The sequence below is a fragment of the Bufo bufo genome, chromosome 8 (genome assembly GCF_905171765.1).
Source record: "Bufo bufo chromosome 8, aBufBuf1.1, whole genome shotgun sequence".
NCBI lineage: Eukaryota > Metazoa > Chordata > Amphibia > Anura > Bufonidae > Bufo > Bufo bufo.
In genome coordinates, this window is record NC_053396.1 from 132,830,169 (window position 1) to 132,847,149 (window position 16,981).

A 16,981-nucleotide genomic window follows, 5' to 3' on the forward strand; every position below is an offset into this window, starting at 1 on the left:
TTATTCAGCAGATGTTCTATCTGTTTCTGGGAATAACAACCCGTGTAGGAGCTGTAAGGGCAGGGATTAGAGGTTGCCTCGCAGGTCCTTTTGACCTAGACATGGTTAGCAGTATGGTAGAAATCTTATATTTTACATTTATATAAGAGAATGTTATATGTTGCCTACATAATATGCTTGATATATTACTTAGAAGAGCTGCTGAATCTGCAGGAAATCTCAGAAATTCCATTTAAAGGCTATAATTGTAAAATGTGAAAGACACTTTGCTATGAATGGAGGGGAATTGCATCCAATATGAGGCCTAACATCCACCCAGGAAATGTCAGCAGTCAGTGTCGGTGTGCCTTTCTTCTCTTCTGGATGGGACCCTTGTTGGTCTCATACGTGATTTGTTCTGGAATGTAGTTTCTTTTACAGCTGTGAGCGAACATTATTACCGGCAGGTCTGATTAATATGATACTGCATAGTATTGGATCAGCCTGTATACAGTATAACAACAATTGGAGAAGGTTCAGTAATTGAACTGACCATGAAGAGCTCATTACACCCTCCCGCATTGGCCCTGTGCTGATCCCCAGTGTGTGTAGTCCCTGTGGCGGCAGTATTTCAGTCCATACAATGCAGATTACATGAGGCCTCATTCTTATACCAGTTTACCTGTTACATACATTTTGTTAATGTGGCAATATCAGTCTGCTGCCTAGGAACCAGTGACTTTGTAGAGACATGACAAACTTCAAATAGGCTTTCCAGGATCAGAAGAAAAAGATCCCCCTTTTTCAGAAACTGCACCATTTCAGTCCATGGCACGCTCTGATATTGCAGTTCATCCCCAGTTAAGTGAACAGGGCTTAAAGGGGTTATCCACCTTTGAAACAATTTTCGGCAGCTCCCCCAACCCACTGGATCTGTGGAGGGAAGCATACTTGGCTGCCCTCCACCGATTTAGCTCTGGCTCCTTTTGTTCACTGTACTCCGGTTTCCTGATTTCCAACTTTTGGAGTGGACGGGGTCATGTGCCACTGCAATCAATGACTGGCCGCAGTGGTGATGTGTCCTCCAAGCCGTATGTTGCTGGTCACATGCCTCTTGGGGGAGACATCATTGGCTGGAGCGGCACACATGACCCACTCTGGAAGTTGACCAGCAGGAAACCAGAGCATTGCAGACTGAAGGAGATGGAAATAAGCAACGGGAAGCAGGTCCCACATGTCCAGCAGGGAGAGGGGCTGCCTAAATAGTAGGAACGACCTCAAAAATCTGCTGAAAATAATCTAAACTTACCCTTAAAATGAACAACTACAGCCTCATAATGTGGACATGGGCCATGCATTTATTGTTTCTTCTACCTGGTTATAGGTGTGGCAGGCAAAACGACGCCTGTAATTGACACAATGTGATATTCAGAATACGATCATCCTGGCTGCAGTTGGGAGATCCATTCTTAGTTTTTTTTTTTTATATATATATACAATCCTTAACCAATGAAAATGGACACGGTTCCCTAATGGCCCGGCCACGCTGTCAGTTTTCCTCATGCGGCTTTGGAAGCCAAAATCAGGAGTGGATCATAACTGGATAGAAAGTAAAAGGATAGATACAACTTCTCCCCTTTTTTGAATTCTCTCCTGGTTTTGGTTTCCAAAACCTGACAGTGTGACACCACCCTTAGGAAGTTTAAGGATTTTTGCCTTCTGTTTTGTGCTAGGATGCATTCCTTTTGGTGAAAACTCATAAGCCTTACAGTTGTATACCAACATTTTTATTCTTAAAGGGGTTGTCCGGGTTCGGAGCTGAACCCGGACATACCCATATTTTCACCCAGGCAGCCCCCCTGATGCTAGCATCGGAGGATCTCCTGCTCTGATGGGCTCCCTAGCACTAGATCACGCAGGGAACGGCCTCTTTTGTTTGCAACAACACACTGCCGGGTGGAAGCTTCCGCCCGGCAGTGTGTTCGGTGACTTTACCGGCTCGAATGGGCGTGCTTTAGCGCTGCCCTAGCCGTTTTACTGGCTAGGGCAGTGCTAAAACCCGCCCATCAGTGCCTATGACGTCACCGGGTTTCCTGGCAGCCCCATGGAGAGCCCAGTTCATCACCGGAACACCTGAAAATGCCTTTGCTCTGCGTGATTTAGCGAAAGGCAAAGGAGATAATCGAAGCATGAAATGCTCCGATGCTCAAGTCAGAGGGTTGCCTGGGTGAAAATGGAGGTATGTCCGGGTTCAGCTCTGAACCCAGACAACCCCTTTAACATAATTTGGGGGACGTTTATTTTTCAGTACTTTTTATTGACTATTTTATACTGACCATGTTAGTATAAGTAGATGTATGTGTGTCTTCATATCATTCCAGTTAATATAATTACTTTAATCCAAAAATAGTCACTCCAGGAAGAGTTGACTTGAAATTGGGGTTCAGGTTTTCCTAGTTATATTTCGGAGCAGGGCGGGTGTAGCCTAAAGCAGACAACTCCTTTGAAACCTATCAGTCAGATGCTCGGGCTCCATTCAGATTAATCTGCTATGTGGCCTACACTTTTAGGAGTGTGATATATGTTCATATAAAAGATGCAGGAACGGAAATAAAAGATGAAAAGCACAATGTGTAAATTCTGTGCAGGTTTAGTTAATAAAATGCTCTTTCATAACTGTTTGGCATTTGCTTCACCAGAGATCTCCTGTATCAAGTTCCTTCTGACATCTACATTACACTTTGGGTATTGACAGCATTTTGTGCAGTTTTCTGGAATGCATCGTAACTCGGTGCAAATATTTCGGTCAAGAATGAGAGATTTGTATTTAAAGGGGTTTTATGAGAGTTTAGATGTTAGGGGTTTTATGAGAGTACTGATGACATGACCTCAGGATAGGTTATCAATATCTGATCTGTGGTGAGGGCCGACTCCCAGCTGTTTAAGAGGTTCTGGCGCTTTGGTGAGCACTGTGGTCTCTTCCTAGGCTAGGGACTTCACATTTGTCAGTCATATGGTCTATGCGCAGCTTAGCCCCATTCAAGTGAAGGGGCCTGGGCTGCAATACCAAGCACAGCCACTATGCAATGCACGGCACTGTGCTTGGTGAGGAGCAGAGCACTGTGTCCTCTTCAGACAACTGATCAGGAGGGGTGCAGGTGTCAGACCCCCACCAATCCGATAATGATCACCTATCCTGAGAAAAGGCCATCAATGTTACTCCTAGAAAACCCTTTTAACATATTTACAGAACAGCAAAGGGGTTGTCTCACCTTCAACTTGCTAGGATATGCCACCAATGTCAGATAGGTGTGGGTCCCTCTGGGACCCGCATCTATCTCTAGAACAGAGTGCACCGCGCATGCCAGCACTCAACTATTTTCGGCACTTTTGTAGAAATGAATGAAGGGCAGCTGTGCACCTTGTTCTAGAGAGAGACGCAGGTCCCACCTCTGGGACCTGCATCTATCTCACATTGGTGGTATATCCTAGCAATATGCCACCAATGTTGGAGGTGAGACAACACGTTTAATGAGAATTTTTGTCCATTTTCTGTGTTAGGGCATACTGATCTCATCAAGGGTACTTTCGCTCTGGACCTTCTTTATAAGCCAGAACAAAGAGGAGCTCTGTACGCTCAGTTCCAATTCTGTGGTCTCAAGCTGGTCCATGTTTTACATCGGTGACCTTTCATCTGAATGCTCATCTTGTAATACTACACTTGTCCGTGGCTTCTGGAGAAATCGACTGTTTGACAGGAGCAGGCTTTGGGGTGATCAGTTGCTGGTGGACCCAATTTGATAGAGGTTGTCTGTGATGGACAGATTCCAGAGAAAACGGTCTCCTGGTTTCCTCAATGGCTGAAGTACTGGTATGCCCACAACCCACTAGGGTGATCTCCGCTACTAAAAGTGCTTCTCAGCCAAATACAAAAAAAGTTAGTCCTTTCCCCCTGAAGTATTTGTCATATGTACTAGCCCTGGGACAAGAGAGACAAAATTGATGCCTTCTAGGGGAACATACATTAAGAGAGAAGAATCAAATAATTAGACAATAAATTGCCAATGTATTTGTATAATTTCTTTATATTTGCTCTTGGCCACCGCTCTACAGTTCTAAAAGCATTAGAGGGTAGTGATGCCCGGGTTATAATGACATTAGGGCTCGTGACACTTGATACATATCTAATATTTAAAGCACAAATAAAAGTAGCTACAAAGTCAATAAAAGGTTATCACATGCTAACATCATTTTATCTGTAAATATGTAACAAAGCCATGATCAAACACACGGCTTCCCCTGCAGCATTTTACTTGCGTTTGACGTTGAAGGCTGTAATACAGGGATCAGCACTCCTGATGCTCTGAAACTACAACTCCCAGCATGCACACTTGGCTGTTCTTGTAACTCCCTTAGTAGTGAAATAAGGATACTGGGAGTTGTAGTTTTAGGACAGCAGGAGTGCCCAAGGTTGCTGTAGCGCATAGCTGAACTAGAACAGCCAAAAACCACAGCGTCACAAAATATTCACACTATGGCCAAATGCTCTTATTTACACACTAATCTATCAGGGGGCAAACGTCCATGAGGTACATCTAGGGATTTAGGCGAAATTGTTAACTTTTAAAATTTTGCATGGACTCTGGGCAGTGCTGAGGCCCAGACATCACCTTGTTCAGGCTGATGACTAAGGCCTCTGCTCCGGGTGCGTTCAGTAAAACTCGCACCATTTTGCAAGCAAGTTAATTCAGTTGTCTGTGATTGCGTTCAGTTTTTTCTGCGTGGGCGCAATGCGTTTTTCATGCGCGTGATAAAAACTGAAGGTTTACAAACAACATCTCTCAGCAACCATCTGTGAAAAACACAATGTATCCACGCTTGCGGATGCAATGTGTTTTTCACTGAAGCCCCATTCACTTCTATGGGGCCAGGGCTGCGGGAAAAACACAGACTATAGAACATGCTGCGTTTTTCACGCAACGCAGAACTGTGTGGAAAACTCGCTCATGTGTAAGGGGCCTAAGGCGGATGCAATGCGATTTTCACGGATAGTTGCTCAGGAGATGATGTTAATAAATAGGGATGAGCCCCGGGACCCCATTAAAATCCATTTACTTTATTTTCCATTATAACATGGTTATAATGGAAAAAAATTTGCATTCTTTAATATAGAATGCTAAGTAAAATGTCCATTGAGGGTTAAAAATAATAATAAAAAAATTACTAACCTCATCCACTTGATCGCTCAGCCGTTATCGTTTTCTTTCTTCTTGCAGAATCGGCAAAAGGACCTGAGCTGACGTCACAGTGTTCACCATGTGGTGAGCGTGATGACGTCAGCGCAGGTCCTTTTGCTGGTCCTGCAAGAAGAAGAAGAAAGAAGACGATAACGGCTGAGCGATCAAGTGGATAAGGTTAGTAATTTTTTTTATTATTTATTTTTAACCCTCAATGGACATTTTACTTAGCATTCTTTAATACAAAATGCTATTATTTTCCTTTATAAACATGTTATAATGGAAAATAATAAAATCTACAGAACACCGAACCAAAACCTGAACTTCAGTGAAGACCAGGTTCGGGTCTGGGTACCAACATTCAGGTTTTTATCACGCACGTGCAAAACGCATTAAAACGCTTTGCACTCGCGTGGAAAAAACTGAACAACGCAATTGCAGACAAATTGCGTGCGAACTCGCGCAGGTTTCCCATGAACTTGCCCGCAACGCATCCGGACTGAATCCAGCCCGCTCGTCTGCAAGGGGCCTAAGGGTACAGCCACGCAGTCAGGTTTCCTGAGGCGGTTTTTAAAGCCAAAACCAAGAGTGGATTAAAAGAAATAAGTTGTATCTGTCCTTTTATACTTTCTTTCCTTTTATGATCCACTCCTGATTTTCGCTTAAAAAAACCTGAGCACGTAGCAGCACGCTAAAAATGTAGACTACCTGGATTATACAAATGAATGGGTGCTATTGAACTTCCCTCAGTAGCAATCCGCCCAGACCTGCGGCACAGGCTCCGGCCAATTTGCTGGCAGTGTTGTGTTCAGTCCATGAAATATGTTCCTTGTGACAGGTAAACCGCTCCTGTGACACAAACTCACGGCATTATAAGGCCTTGTTTACATTTCCGTGTTCATTTGACATCTATCGAAAATCTGTTCGTGTTTCAGCCATGACGACGTGCGTGGAGAATCCGTGTTTGGTCTGTATCATCTGTGTTCCACAGACACTGTTTGGCTGACAACTAGTTTCCAGAGCATCTCCTACCAATGGTCTGTGAAACACTGACAGAACATGGATGCCATCTGTGTTGTCAATGGTTTTTAACAGACCCATAGTCCATGAAAAATATAGTTGAATAGTAGTTTATTGCTGCTGCACCTCAACATCATGTCTGTTAGTGTAAACCCACACTACCACTGTTCTCTGTGCAAGTTGTTTTTTTTAGTTAACTTTATTAACAACTTGATAACATCACCTAGAGACAGTCATGTTACAAATCATCTACAAACAAGCAACCATCTAAATACATACACAGTGAAGTAGTTGTAATAGCCGCAATAAAAATCTGTTTCAACCATTAGTCGTCCTTAGTTATGATATTGATGCGTCCTGGGTGCTGTGACCCAGCACATATATATCAGGTAACCCTGTTGCTTTCTGAATGCCAGGGGCCACATTATGAAAACTAGATGCATACGTGGGTGATTTGCACTGGTAGAAAGTTACGTGAGCAGAATTTTAAATACATGTATTTTATAAATGGTGTTCTATAAAGACATAAAATAAATACTGGAATATCCATTTAAAGGGGCTGAACCCAGACATACCCTTATTTTCACCCAGGCAGCCCCCCCCCCCCCCCCTTTCCCGAGGCTAGCATCGGCCTCATCCACCGATGCACTCCATTGCCCTGCGCTAAATCAGCCCGGCAGTGTGTTCGGTGACGTCACCGGCTCTGATGGGTGGTCTTTAGCGCCTTCATCAATGCCGGTGACGTCACTGGGCTTCCTGGCAGCCCCATGGAGAGCCCCAGTAAGTCACCGGATCTCCAAAAAATGCCTTTGCCCTGCACGATTTAGCGCAGGGCAAAGGAAAGCATTGGAGCATGAACTGCTCCGATGCTTAAAGGGAACCTGTCCCCTGGATATAGCGCTGAGAAAATGGATTGCTAGCACATCCGCAATACCCAGTCCCCATAGCTCTGTGTGCTTTTATTGTGTATAAAAACCGATCTGATACATATGCAAATTAACCCGAGATGAGTCAGAGCTTGAAAATATGACTCTTCTCTGGTCACACGAGTAAGATATGACTTATGTTAATTTGCATAAAAAGCGGGAAGTACAAAAATGCATAATACTTATTGAATTCGTCTGCAAATGAAATTAAAAGTGTAATTTATATGTTTAGGGTAACACAATGAACATTTAGAAACGCTCAGTGAGGGTAGCATAGTAGAGGTGACAGGTTCCCTTTAAGTCAGGGGGGCTGCCGGGGTGAAAATGGAGGTCTGTCCAGGTTCAGATCTGAACCCAGACAACCCCTTTAAGTTCCAGAACCAAAAGCAACCAGTAACCACCAAATTTATAGTGCCACCATGAGTGTACTACAACCATCAAGCTTCTATTATTTTGTGAAGAAAAAAAGTCTTCTATTTAACCAATGTGTAATCATTTCTTAAAAGGGAACCGTAGATCACCTCTTACAAATTAGCTGGACATAAGTAGTATTCGGTCTCAGTCACATGCTGCCTGTTTCCCTGGGCAAGAAATGTGGAGGCCGGCAGAAGGGGTCTCCACAACAGTCCTCCACCCAGGCAATGAGGTCTGTTGGTTTTAATAAGATACAAAGAGTATATACCATACATGTATGTATACAGTATATAACACTATGGAGGAGAATTGGGTCAAACAAAAGGAGGAGTTCATCATGTGGCCCAAATTTAGTAGACGTTTTAAACCAGTATTTCTAAACCTTTTGATGCCATCATGTACCCCCTAGTGATGAAGCTGCAGCAGAGTACCCAAGGATGTGATTAATGATGAATTAAAAAAAAATATAAGGCTATACTCGCATTGCTGTCAGAGGCTATATGTTAAGCATCAGTCAACAATTCCTTCAGATTTGATGGAAAGAATAGCGCAGTAAGCACCGCAAATCTTCCTGCCAAAATGACAGACACCACATTTGGACCCACAATGGCTCACTATTACTTTTCATATTAAAACATTCAGGAGCGTGTATAACTACATATCTGTTAAATCTCCATTCTCTTTCCTCATCTTCTCCATTTGTCCCAGATTGCCAAGACAACTTATTCCAACCATTTCTTGTATCTGCAGAGTTTTCCACACAAACATCTTAGGTCCCTCCCCACAAGTTTCTTGTCCCGGGGTCCATACTGTGCTCCCCAAATACTATTCTGCAGAAACAGATAGTCCCCCTGAAAATACTTGTACCATACAGATACCCCCTTTGCCACAGTGTCCTAAATATTGTGCCTAGCACCCCTGACAGCAATAGTGCAAGAAACAGTCTGTTAAGCTGATACTGCACCTGTGTGCCACCCATTTTTACAGTGCTCCCAAAAGTTCACCAAGCGTAATAACTGTATCCTAGAGTGCCCTAGTTATTAGTAGTGCCCACTACAGTTCCCACAATAGTAATAATTCTCCACTAGAGTGTGCCATTATGAGTGATGCATAGCTTGCCCAATAATAAGAATTCCTCCCATAATGCCACAGTAGTAATAATGTCCTCTACAGTGTATAATAGCCACAATAACGCCCCTCATAATGCCTCATTGTGCCCCCAGTAGTAATAAACCCCCATAAATCCTCCAGTAGTTATAAATCTCCCTATAGTACCTCAATAGTAGCAATACTTTCTATAGTGCCCCCAGTAGTAATAAAGCCCTCAAAATGCCCTCTGTCATAAAGCCCCCATAGTGCCCACTAGTAGTATGCTTCTCCAAAGTGGAAAAAAATAATCACATACACATCTGACTCCTCTTCCCTGTGGCATCTGGGATGAAAGTGCAGAAGGCGCGGCCGATGCAGAGAGAGCAGAGCCTCTAGGTGGTGCTCCTAAAGGCTCATTTACATATATTAAAACATGATTTTTCTCAGCAATGCGGGCACCTATAAACGTGGGACCAACACGGATGTCTTCAGCCGACATTCACTCGTGAAACAGGTCAGCCAGTGTCATAGGTACAAATCTGCTGACAGATGCCCTTTAAACAGCAAATACCTTACCGACTGACCCCAATGCAAAAGGGTAACACCATTGGGGCTCTGGAGGGGGTAATGGTTGGCAGGAGGGTTGTAGGGGGACACATAGCCTGTACTAAAAGGCAGGCAGCAGCCTCTTAATCTCCTACACCTCTCTCCCACAGTAACTCTCAAAACGGAAGCACCGCAGAGAAATTCCCTCATGCAAACACTTCTGATCATGCAGAGGGAGGGATGCTGAACACTTCTCTTCCACTTCATTCACTTGCTATCGGCATTGACCAATCTCACGGCTAGGCTCCACCACACCCCTTGTAATGCTGCCACCTACTGGGCACAATAATTATCTCTCATCTAAAACAGAGGAAAGATCATTACAGCTGTCTGAGGCTGTTATTGTGCCTCCCGGGCCCCTGTGCAGTACTAGGAGTGGGTAGACTGAAGGTACAGCTCTTTTCTCTCCTATTAGGTCCTAGTTCAGCCTCTGGCACCTTGCTGCTCCTGTAAGGCACATGAGCATCAGCCCAAACCTGCAGTTCTGGTGCAGGCCCCTACTTCCCCCTTAGTGGTGAAGGCTCAGGGCATATGCCCCCAGGTACCCTGCCTTTAAACTTGCCCTGTGTATACATGTATGCCTACACGTACTACTTTGAAAAAATGCTATAAAACAGTGACAAAACCAAGATGTGCCAAGCAGTATGACTGGTCCATGCAGATAGCAAGAGAGAAGAACAGCCTAATACTTTCTACTCTACATGATCCAGAGAAAATTCACCATAGACAGATTTGCTTTAGGGCTCATGCCCACGAGCGTAAGCGCTCAGTGCCCGACCATGGGACAGCCACCTACAGATCGTGTACCCATCCACTTGAATGGGATCCGCACCGCCAAAAAAAATTGTGCATGCACTACTTTTTTGCGGAACAGAAGCACGGAATGGAACCCCACAGAATCACTCCGTAGTGCTTCCGTTCATCACCTCCGGATTTGTGGACCCAGTCAAGTGAATGGGTCCGCATCAGTGATGCGGAATGCACATGGCCGGTGTCCCGTGTATTGCGGACCTGCAATACGGCCACGGGGGACACACGGTCGTGTGCAAGAGGCCTTAGAGTGAAAAAAATCCTTCCTGAACCCCTCAAGCAGTTGAACCGATCCCCAGATCAATTCACACAAGCTTTTTTGGTCTGGGAAACACAATGTGTGTGACGGCCACATTTCCTCTGACGTGAACCCACAGCATCATACTGATGTAGGATGCTGCGAGATCCTGCCTGATTGTGGGTCTACTGTACCGTATTCACATAATGCTCCCATCTTCGGTCCAGGAAATGTGGATATGGAGTGCGCTTCCCCTATTGAACATTCTTGTGTGCAACTGACCTAATATCCATCTGGTTGGTGTGAATGAACCAGAGTGACTTACACAGGTAATATGCAAAGTAAAAATAAAACAAGCAATATATCAGGTAAATCCAAATTTATTTTATTTGTAGGATTTCCTGATGGTTTCTTGATACTGCTCCTATGAGAAGATTAGATACGGTTTTCTAACAGGTGATATAACATTATCCATGCTTTCTTTTACACGCTGTGTCCACTCTGCCCATAGTCTTGAAAAACGATACTGTTTTGTGTATACAGCTTGTATGCAGACCGATATGTCTCCAGGGTTACAGAATACAGACAAACCCTGCAGGTATGTGTACGCCTTCCCATCTATGCCCTCTTCTGCAGTGGTAGATTAGAAATAATGAGGGACATGGGAAGCAGAATAATACATAACTGCAGGGCAGGGGCGGACTAGGAACTCAAAGAAAAAGAAACAAAACATGGCCCCATGTTGTAGGTTGGTCAAAATTGACAGAAAATGGGGCAACACAAGTAGGCTGGGGCAACACAAGTAGGCAGGGACAGCACAAGTAGGCAGGGACACCACAAGTAGGCAGGGACACCACAAGTAGGCAGGGACACCACAAGTAGGCAGGGACAGCACAAGTAGGCAGGGACAGCACAAGTAGGCAGGGACAGCAGTACCATACAGCAGCACAGAATATCGTCCTAGCAGAACCAAATATCACAGTGCAGCATAAAATACTACCATTCGAAGGACACATGCGGCTATTGGTCAGGTGCATAAGTATGCTCCTAGCATAAATTAATGCTGATAGCATCAAATCATTATGTACCCGGCGGCCGTGAGGAGGGTTTGGGTGGCCCCCTGGGCATTGGCCCATAGAGAACTTTCCCTGTAGGGTCTATGGCCAATCTGCCCCTGCTTCAGGATTTATCTATAGTCAGGAGCGTAAGGGCTTATGGGACTCAATACAAAAAGGTCAGATTGAGCCCCCAGATCAATTGCTACTCACAGTTACTAGACGCAGCCCATCCACATGCATGGCCCACCGATGCTGCACTACGAACCAGTGTTTACAGTGCATTTACATCTCTGATTGTCAAACTCTGCAGATGCAGACGACTCCAAAGGAAAGTTGCTTTCACACCACATTGTGCTTTTTGTGCAATCCTATTCATGCACTTGTTCTCTGGTGTCAGCCAGTGCATGACTATCCAACTTTATTCTACTTGGGCTGTAGGTCCAGATATGGGCTTCTCATTAGTTAATGGATACTTCTACACACCACCACTACTCCACGTAGTTGTAGGGGAACAGTATAATCTCCTATACAGCTCAGTATCCTCTTCCATATAGACATGTGCTATGAGGCCACTGTAACCCCTACAACTGCCCATCTGCATTTTTCACTGCAGCTTCCCTTCCTTAACTAGATGCTGACACTCTGCTATGTTTGGCATTAAAACGTTAAAGGAGTTGTCAGAGTTATTTTTTTGTTCTATGTTCCTAACTGGGCAAATGTAACAGCTTTCCAATTAACTCACTTTATCTGCAGTGCCTGGTTTATCAGATTTCACTGAGGGTCACATGACCTGTGATGTCAGCTTCTCTCCCTGCTCTGATAAAGGTCGTTTACAAGCCTGTAAACGAGACGTCACTGTGCTGGCCATGCCCCCCTTCTCTGCCGGGCTGCTCTCTCCTAGGATTCTTAACCCCTTCAGCTGCACAGACTGGGTAGCTGCAGCAGGCAGTGAGGAGACAATTCTGGGCACTGGAGCTGACAGACTAGAGAGAGCATTGCACAAGAAGGTAGGGGAAAGATCCTGTGTGTATTAGCAGTGTCATTAAACAGCTGAGACTTGTAGTTCTACACTTACAAGTTGCTGTTGATTCTCCCAGCAGGCAGACATGTCACTCAGGGCAGCACTTGTATTCACTCCCTTAGCAGAGCGGGGGGAGGGGCAGAGATAGTTTTTATTGCATGTAAACAAAGGGCCAGAAAAGAACCAGGGAAATGAGGAAATAGATATTTTTATTTTTGCATAAAACTTGCTTAGCTTAGTTATATATTGCTGCCCATCAGATTTTCAGTGCTATATATTTTTTTTTTCATAACTCGGACAATCCCTTTAATGATCTTATTTCTGACAGTGGGGAATTTCTAACCATAAATCTTCCCCGTCTCCTCCAATCCAGGGTCTCAGATTTACCATACTTTGGATGCCAAATATCAAAGGAAATGAGAAAGGAGATCAAACAAGTAGTGTGGTGATGGGGCCTTCCTGGCTTAAGGGCCCCATTGCAACTTTGACTACTGCAACCCCTGTAGTTCTGCCATAGTCTATAATCATATTGGTATGCATAGATGTACAGTTTATATCAAGACTATTTGCAGAAGTGCATCTTTCTTCTTTTAGATACAATGGAGCAATAAAAGAAATGAAGTGCAAAAGTATACACACCCTTAAATTTTCAACAAACTGTGCAACTATAAACCATTAGTCAATGCATTACTATTTCCTGAAAATAAATATGTAATAAGGCACTAGAGAATAGTTCTTAAAGTGTAGTTGTCACTTCAATTTTTTTTAATATGTAGAGACAGTGGGTGTAAATATTTTTGCAATTTACTTCATAAGGAAAATGTGTTAATTTTTATTAGAAAACCATATGTAAAGTCTCCCATTAGCTGCCCTCTAAGTATATCCCTCAACTGAACACTAGACAGTGAATAATTGTAAGATACAGAGGCAGGTTTCTCAGCATGCCACTGGTCTCACAAGCCCAGCCTCCGCCTCCTTATATGTAAGTATACAATGTTTCTGTACATACACTGTTTGCGGCAGCCCTACTCCTCTCCCTTCCTGGAAAAATAGTGGGGGCTCTGCTGCCAGTGCTGATCGCTGGCAGGAGATAAACTGTCTGAAGGGAAGCATATCAAATCATTTTTAGTAACATATGTATAGGGAGGCAGAGGCTGTGGCAGGGAGACCAGAGGCAGGCTAAGAAGCCTGCCTCTGCATCACATAGTTATCTAGTGTCTTCAGAGTCCAGTAGATGCTGAAGATGGATTTTATTTATCAATCCTCTGTTAGAGAGTTTCTTAGTTGAGAATTTGCATACAGTTTTCATAAAATAATCAACATATTGCTAAAAATAAACGTATTTTTCTAATTAAGTGTGTTACAAAAACACAATCACTGTCCATACACATTAAAAATGAAATGATAGTTATACCCTAACATCAACTATGTGAAACATGATCCATTTTTTTTTTACAATATTTTCAAAATCTAATTTTTACATGTTTCCCCCTTGTAGAAGTGACGTTCCCAATCCCAGTAATCAGAGTATGAACTTTTTGCTTGACCTCCAGGCTGCTTTTTTTCTGCCATAAGATGACCTGAACCTAGACTACAGCTAGTTTGAGTTTCATCTGCATCCCATGGGGAGTCTTCATGTTCAACTGACTCATCAACTGAAACATCTTCTGCAAAGCACTTATCTGAAGGTCTCAAGGTTTTTTCCTCAGAACCTGAACCCACTTTCTTGTGTACCTTTCGTCTTGGCTTGCCATTATGGCGGTGTCGCAAGATGTCTCCTTTGTGCTGATCATCATCACTTGAGCTGCTCTCACTTTCTGAGCTTGAGTACATTTCTTTATTTACTTTTTTCTCTTCCAAAAGGCAGATGCGATTTTTTAACTTTGCCTTTTTTCTTTTCCATGTTGCTCGAAATTCAGCCTCCGTGTCAGAATCAGAGTCTGTTGTTTCAGAGTCATATTGTAAAGCTGCTTTCTTCCTGTGGGCATGAGCCACTTTGTGTCTTGAATGTTTTTTTAATTGGTGGTAATATGAATGCAACAGGCTATCCAAAATATCCTCATGGTGGCAGAACTGAGGATTGCCAGAAACATTGTAGTGTTTTAATTTTTTGAGTTGTTTAATTCTCCTTTGCTTTCTTGAAGTTCTTCTGATATTAGTTTGTTTACCTGAGATTCCACTGAGATCCTCGCTGAAGTATTCTGATGTGCTGCTTATCTCTTCCAGCACTTCTTTTAGTTCACTGTTGGGCACTGAGCTAAGGCTGTCATTATCATTATCATCCCATGTTTCTTTATATGACCTTTCACGAGTCTTTATCAAACGAGGCTTCACTGCTTTCGTAACTGGAACCTCATGTTCAGTCACAAGAAGCTTGTTACATTCAGTAGCATCTTTTCTTTGCTCTAGAGGAACTTGTGGTTTCACTTCTGACTGTTCAAGAGGGTCTTCCCATTTGCCACTATCTTCTTCGGATTCCTCCTCCAACTCAGGCATAAAGTTCATCTCTGCAAAATGCCCATTAAGGTTCTGAAGCTTTATCTGGAAGCTGTTTCCTTTCCAACGCACTACTCTCCGACACCATGGGTTGTTCTGACTTTCTTTGGTTTCCAAAAATAATCTGGCATACTCTGGATAATGGTAATAATTTAACAAGTAGTTAATAAATTCATCAGTTTCATAAATTTTCTTCTTTTTAGAAGATTTGTTTATGGGATCATCTTGAGATAGTTTAAAAATTCGTCGACTATGATAAGTAATTTTTGGGTCTTGCTCTTTACATGTTTCGTCTTCAAAGTAAGGCTCTTCATCAGCTAATTTCTGGTCATTGTTTTCAGTCATTGTGTCCTTTCTTTCTCCACACTCGTGCAACTGAGTATCTTCCTTGGATACTATAATTTCCGCTTCATCTTCAAAGCAAATATCCGTTTCATGGCGATTGCTTTTCTCCTCATCCGAAAAAGGCAAGGACATAACCTTACTGTTCTCAGAGTATGTGGACACAGAACAGTCACTGAATCCAGCAAATTCACAGTTCATTTGCTCTTCTTCAAGTTTATTGACTTGAACCAAATCCTTCAGAGACAAAACAAGGATGTTTAGCTACTTTGATACATTAATGGTGCATGAGGCTAACAATCTATGGGTAAGTATATCTGAGAACTATGGTAAAACAGACTTTTTAAAGGGATATTCTGTTAAAGTCATGGTATAAGCTGCATATTGCTAAAAATAACAATGACTAAGTTGATGGTGCTAAAGTGGTGATGTGCATCCCATACTTTTGGTATCCGTCTGTGCATTTCGGTTTGCAAGAAAATGAAGTTTGTGCTGTATGAAAATGAGGTACAAAGTGTCCAGCAGGACATTTCCAATCTTTCAAAGAGCCAAAACCCGCCTCTTCAAAGAGCCCAAGCTCGCTTCTCCTCCCATTCCCTGGGCCTCCACACTACAGAACATAATGTAGGCATCAGCCTTACTGGCGGCCATTCCACTTCTGGTGGTCCCACAGTGATGAAGCCAGTGTTGCTGCTTCATACCCACAGTGATGCCAATGCCCACAGTATGTAAATAGGTGTACAGGCCAAGGCAGACTTCCAGTATGCACCTGAGTGGGATGTTGACACAGCGGAGAGGTGACGTCATAGGTAGAGAGCACACAAAGGAAGTACTTTGAGTGGAAGAAGAAGCAGGCTTAGTCTCCATCATTGGTTGAAAATGCCCTGCTGGGCACTTTGTGCCTCATTTGCATTCAGTACAAACTTCATTTTCTTGCGATCAGATATGCACATGAAGATACCAAAAGGTATATTTTAAACCCTGTTTGAGTGCACAACAGCACCTTAGCAATGGACAGATACCCTTTAAAACAACACTTCCAGCATTTTGACCCCAGCATCCAATATCTCAAAAGGTTTGCCCACACCAGACAGCATCTTTGATCTGAGCAAGGGCACAGGGCCCTAGAGTTTTTCATTGCACTGCTGTTGAGTTAAACCTCATGCCTGGTGTAGCAACCTTTGAGGTATCATGATGCATCTGATCATTTCAGAACTCTTAGAGCAAACCACATGATATGTTTCATTAACAAACATCTGGATGAATCTTATCTGTTAACTGTCAGAGGCACCTGCAGAACTTGTGGCAAACACGTACATTAACTTTATCCAAGACAGCAGTAAGTAGCTTTATTGACTCAAGTCGCCTCTGAGCAAGGAGCATTTTCCTCTCCTGCCATTCTTCTGTGTCCTCTTCTTCTTCCTCAGGACAGTTCTCTTGCTGCTGCTGCTGCTGTTGCTGTGCCTTTTGCTCATTCTGCTTCTGTTTTAGCAGTTTCCTTTTCAGCCTGGCCCTTCTTTTCCTTGCTCTTGCCTTTCTCTCTGCAAGTTTTCTTTTTCTAGAGAAATAGAGAAACATTAGGTCTTCCTGAAATTTATGACAGGCTAGAACGCATAATAAATGGGCCATTGGATGCTTACAATATATATTACTAATATGCCTTACATAAATTACCACCAATATAGCGGTTATGTAGCTAAGTGTATCAAAAAAGTGGATTTAAACTGAAAATGTAAAATGATCAT

The 16,981-nt window shown here is 43.2% G+C and overlaps 1 protein-coding gene across 3 annotated transcripts in view; it reads right to left on the reverse strand.

Annotated features, from left to right (window-relative positions):
* Nucleotides 1-13,123: 13,123 nt before the first annotated feature.
* Nucleotides 13,124-16,981, reverse strand: part of LOC120977764 (A-kinase anchor protein 17B) — a 59,359-nt gene continuing 55,501 nt past the window's right edge. For all 3 annotated transcript variants that reach the window (XM_040405856.1, XM_040405855.1, XM_040405857.1), the window contains 2 exons: nucleotides 16,554-16,794; nucleotides 13,124-15,473 (listed from right to left, as the gene is read on the reverse strand). In XM_040405856.1, the coding sequence (XP_040261790.1) occupies nucleotides 13,869-15,473; nucleotides 16,554-16,794 (1,846 nt within the window). In that variant the 3' untranslated portion in view covers nucleotides 13,124-13,868. The remainder of the gene's footprint in view (nucleotides 15,474-16,553; nucleotides 16,795-16,981) is intronic.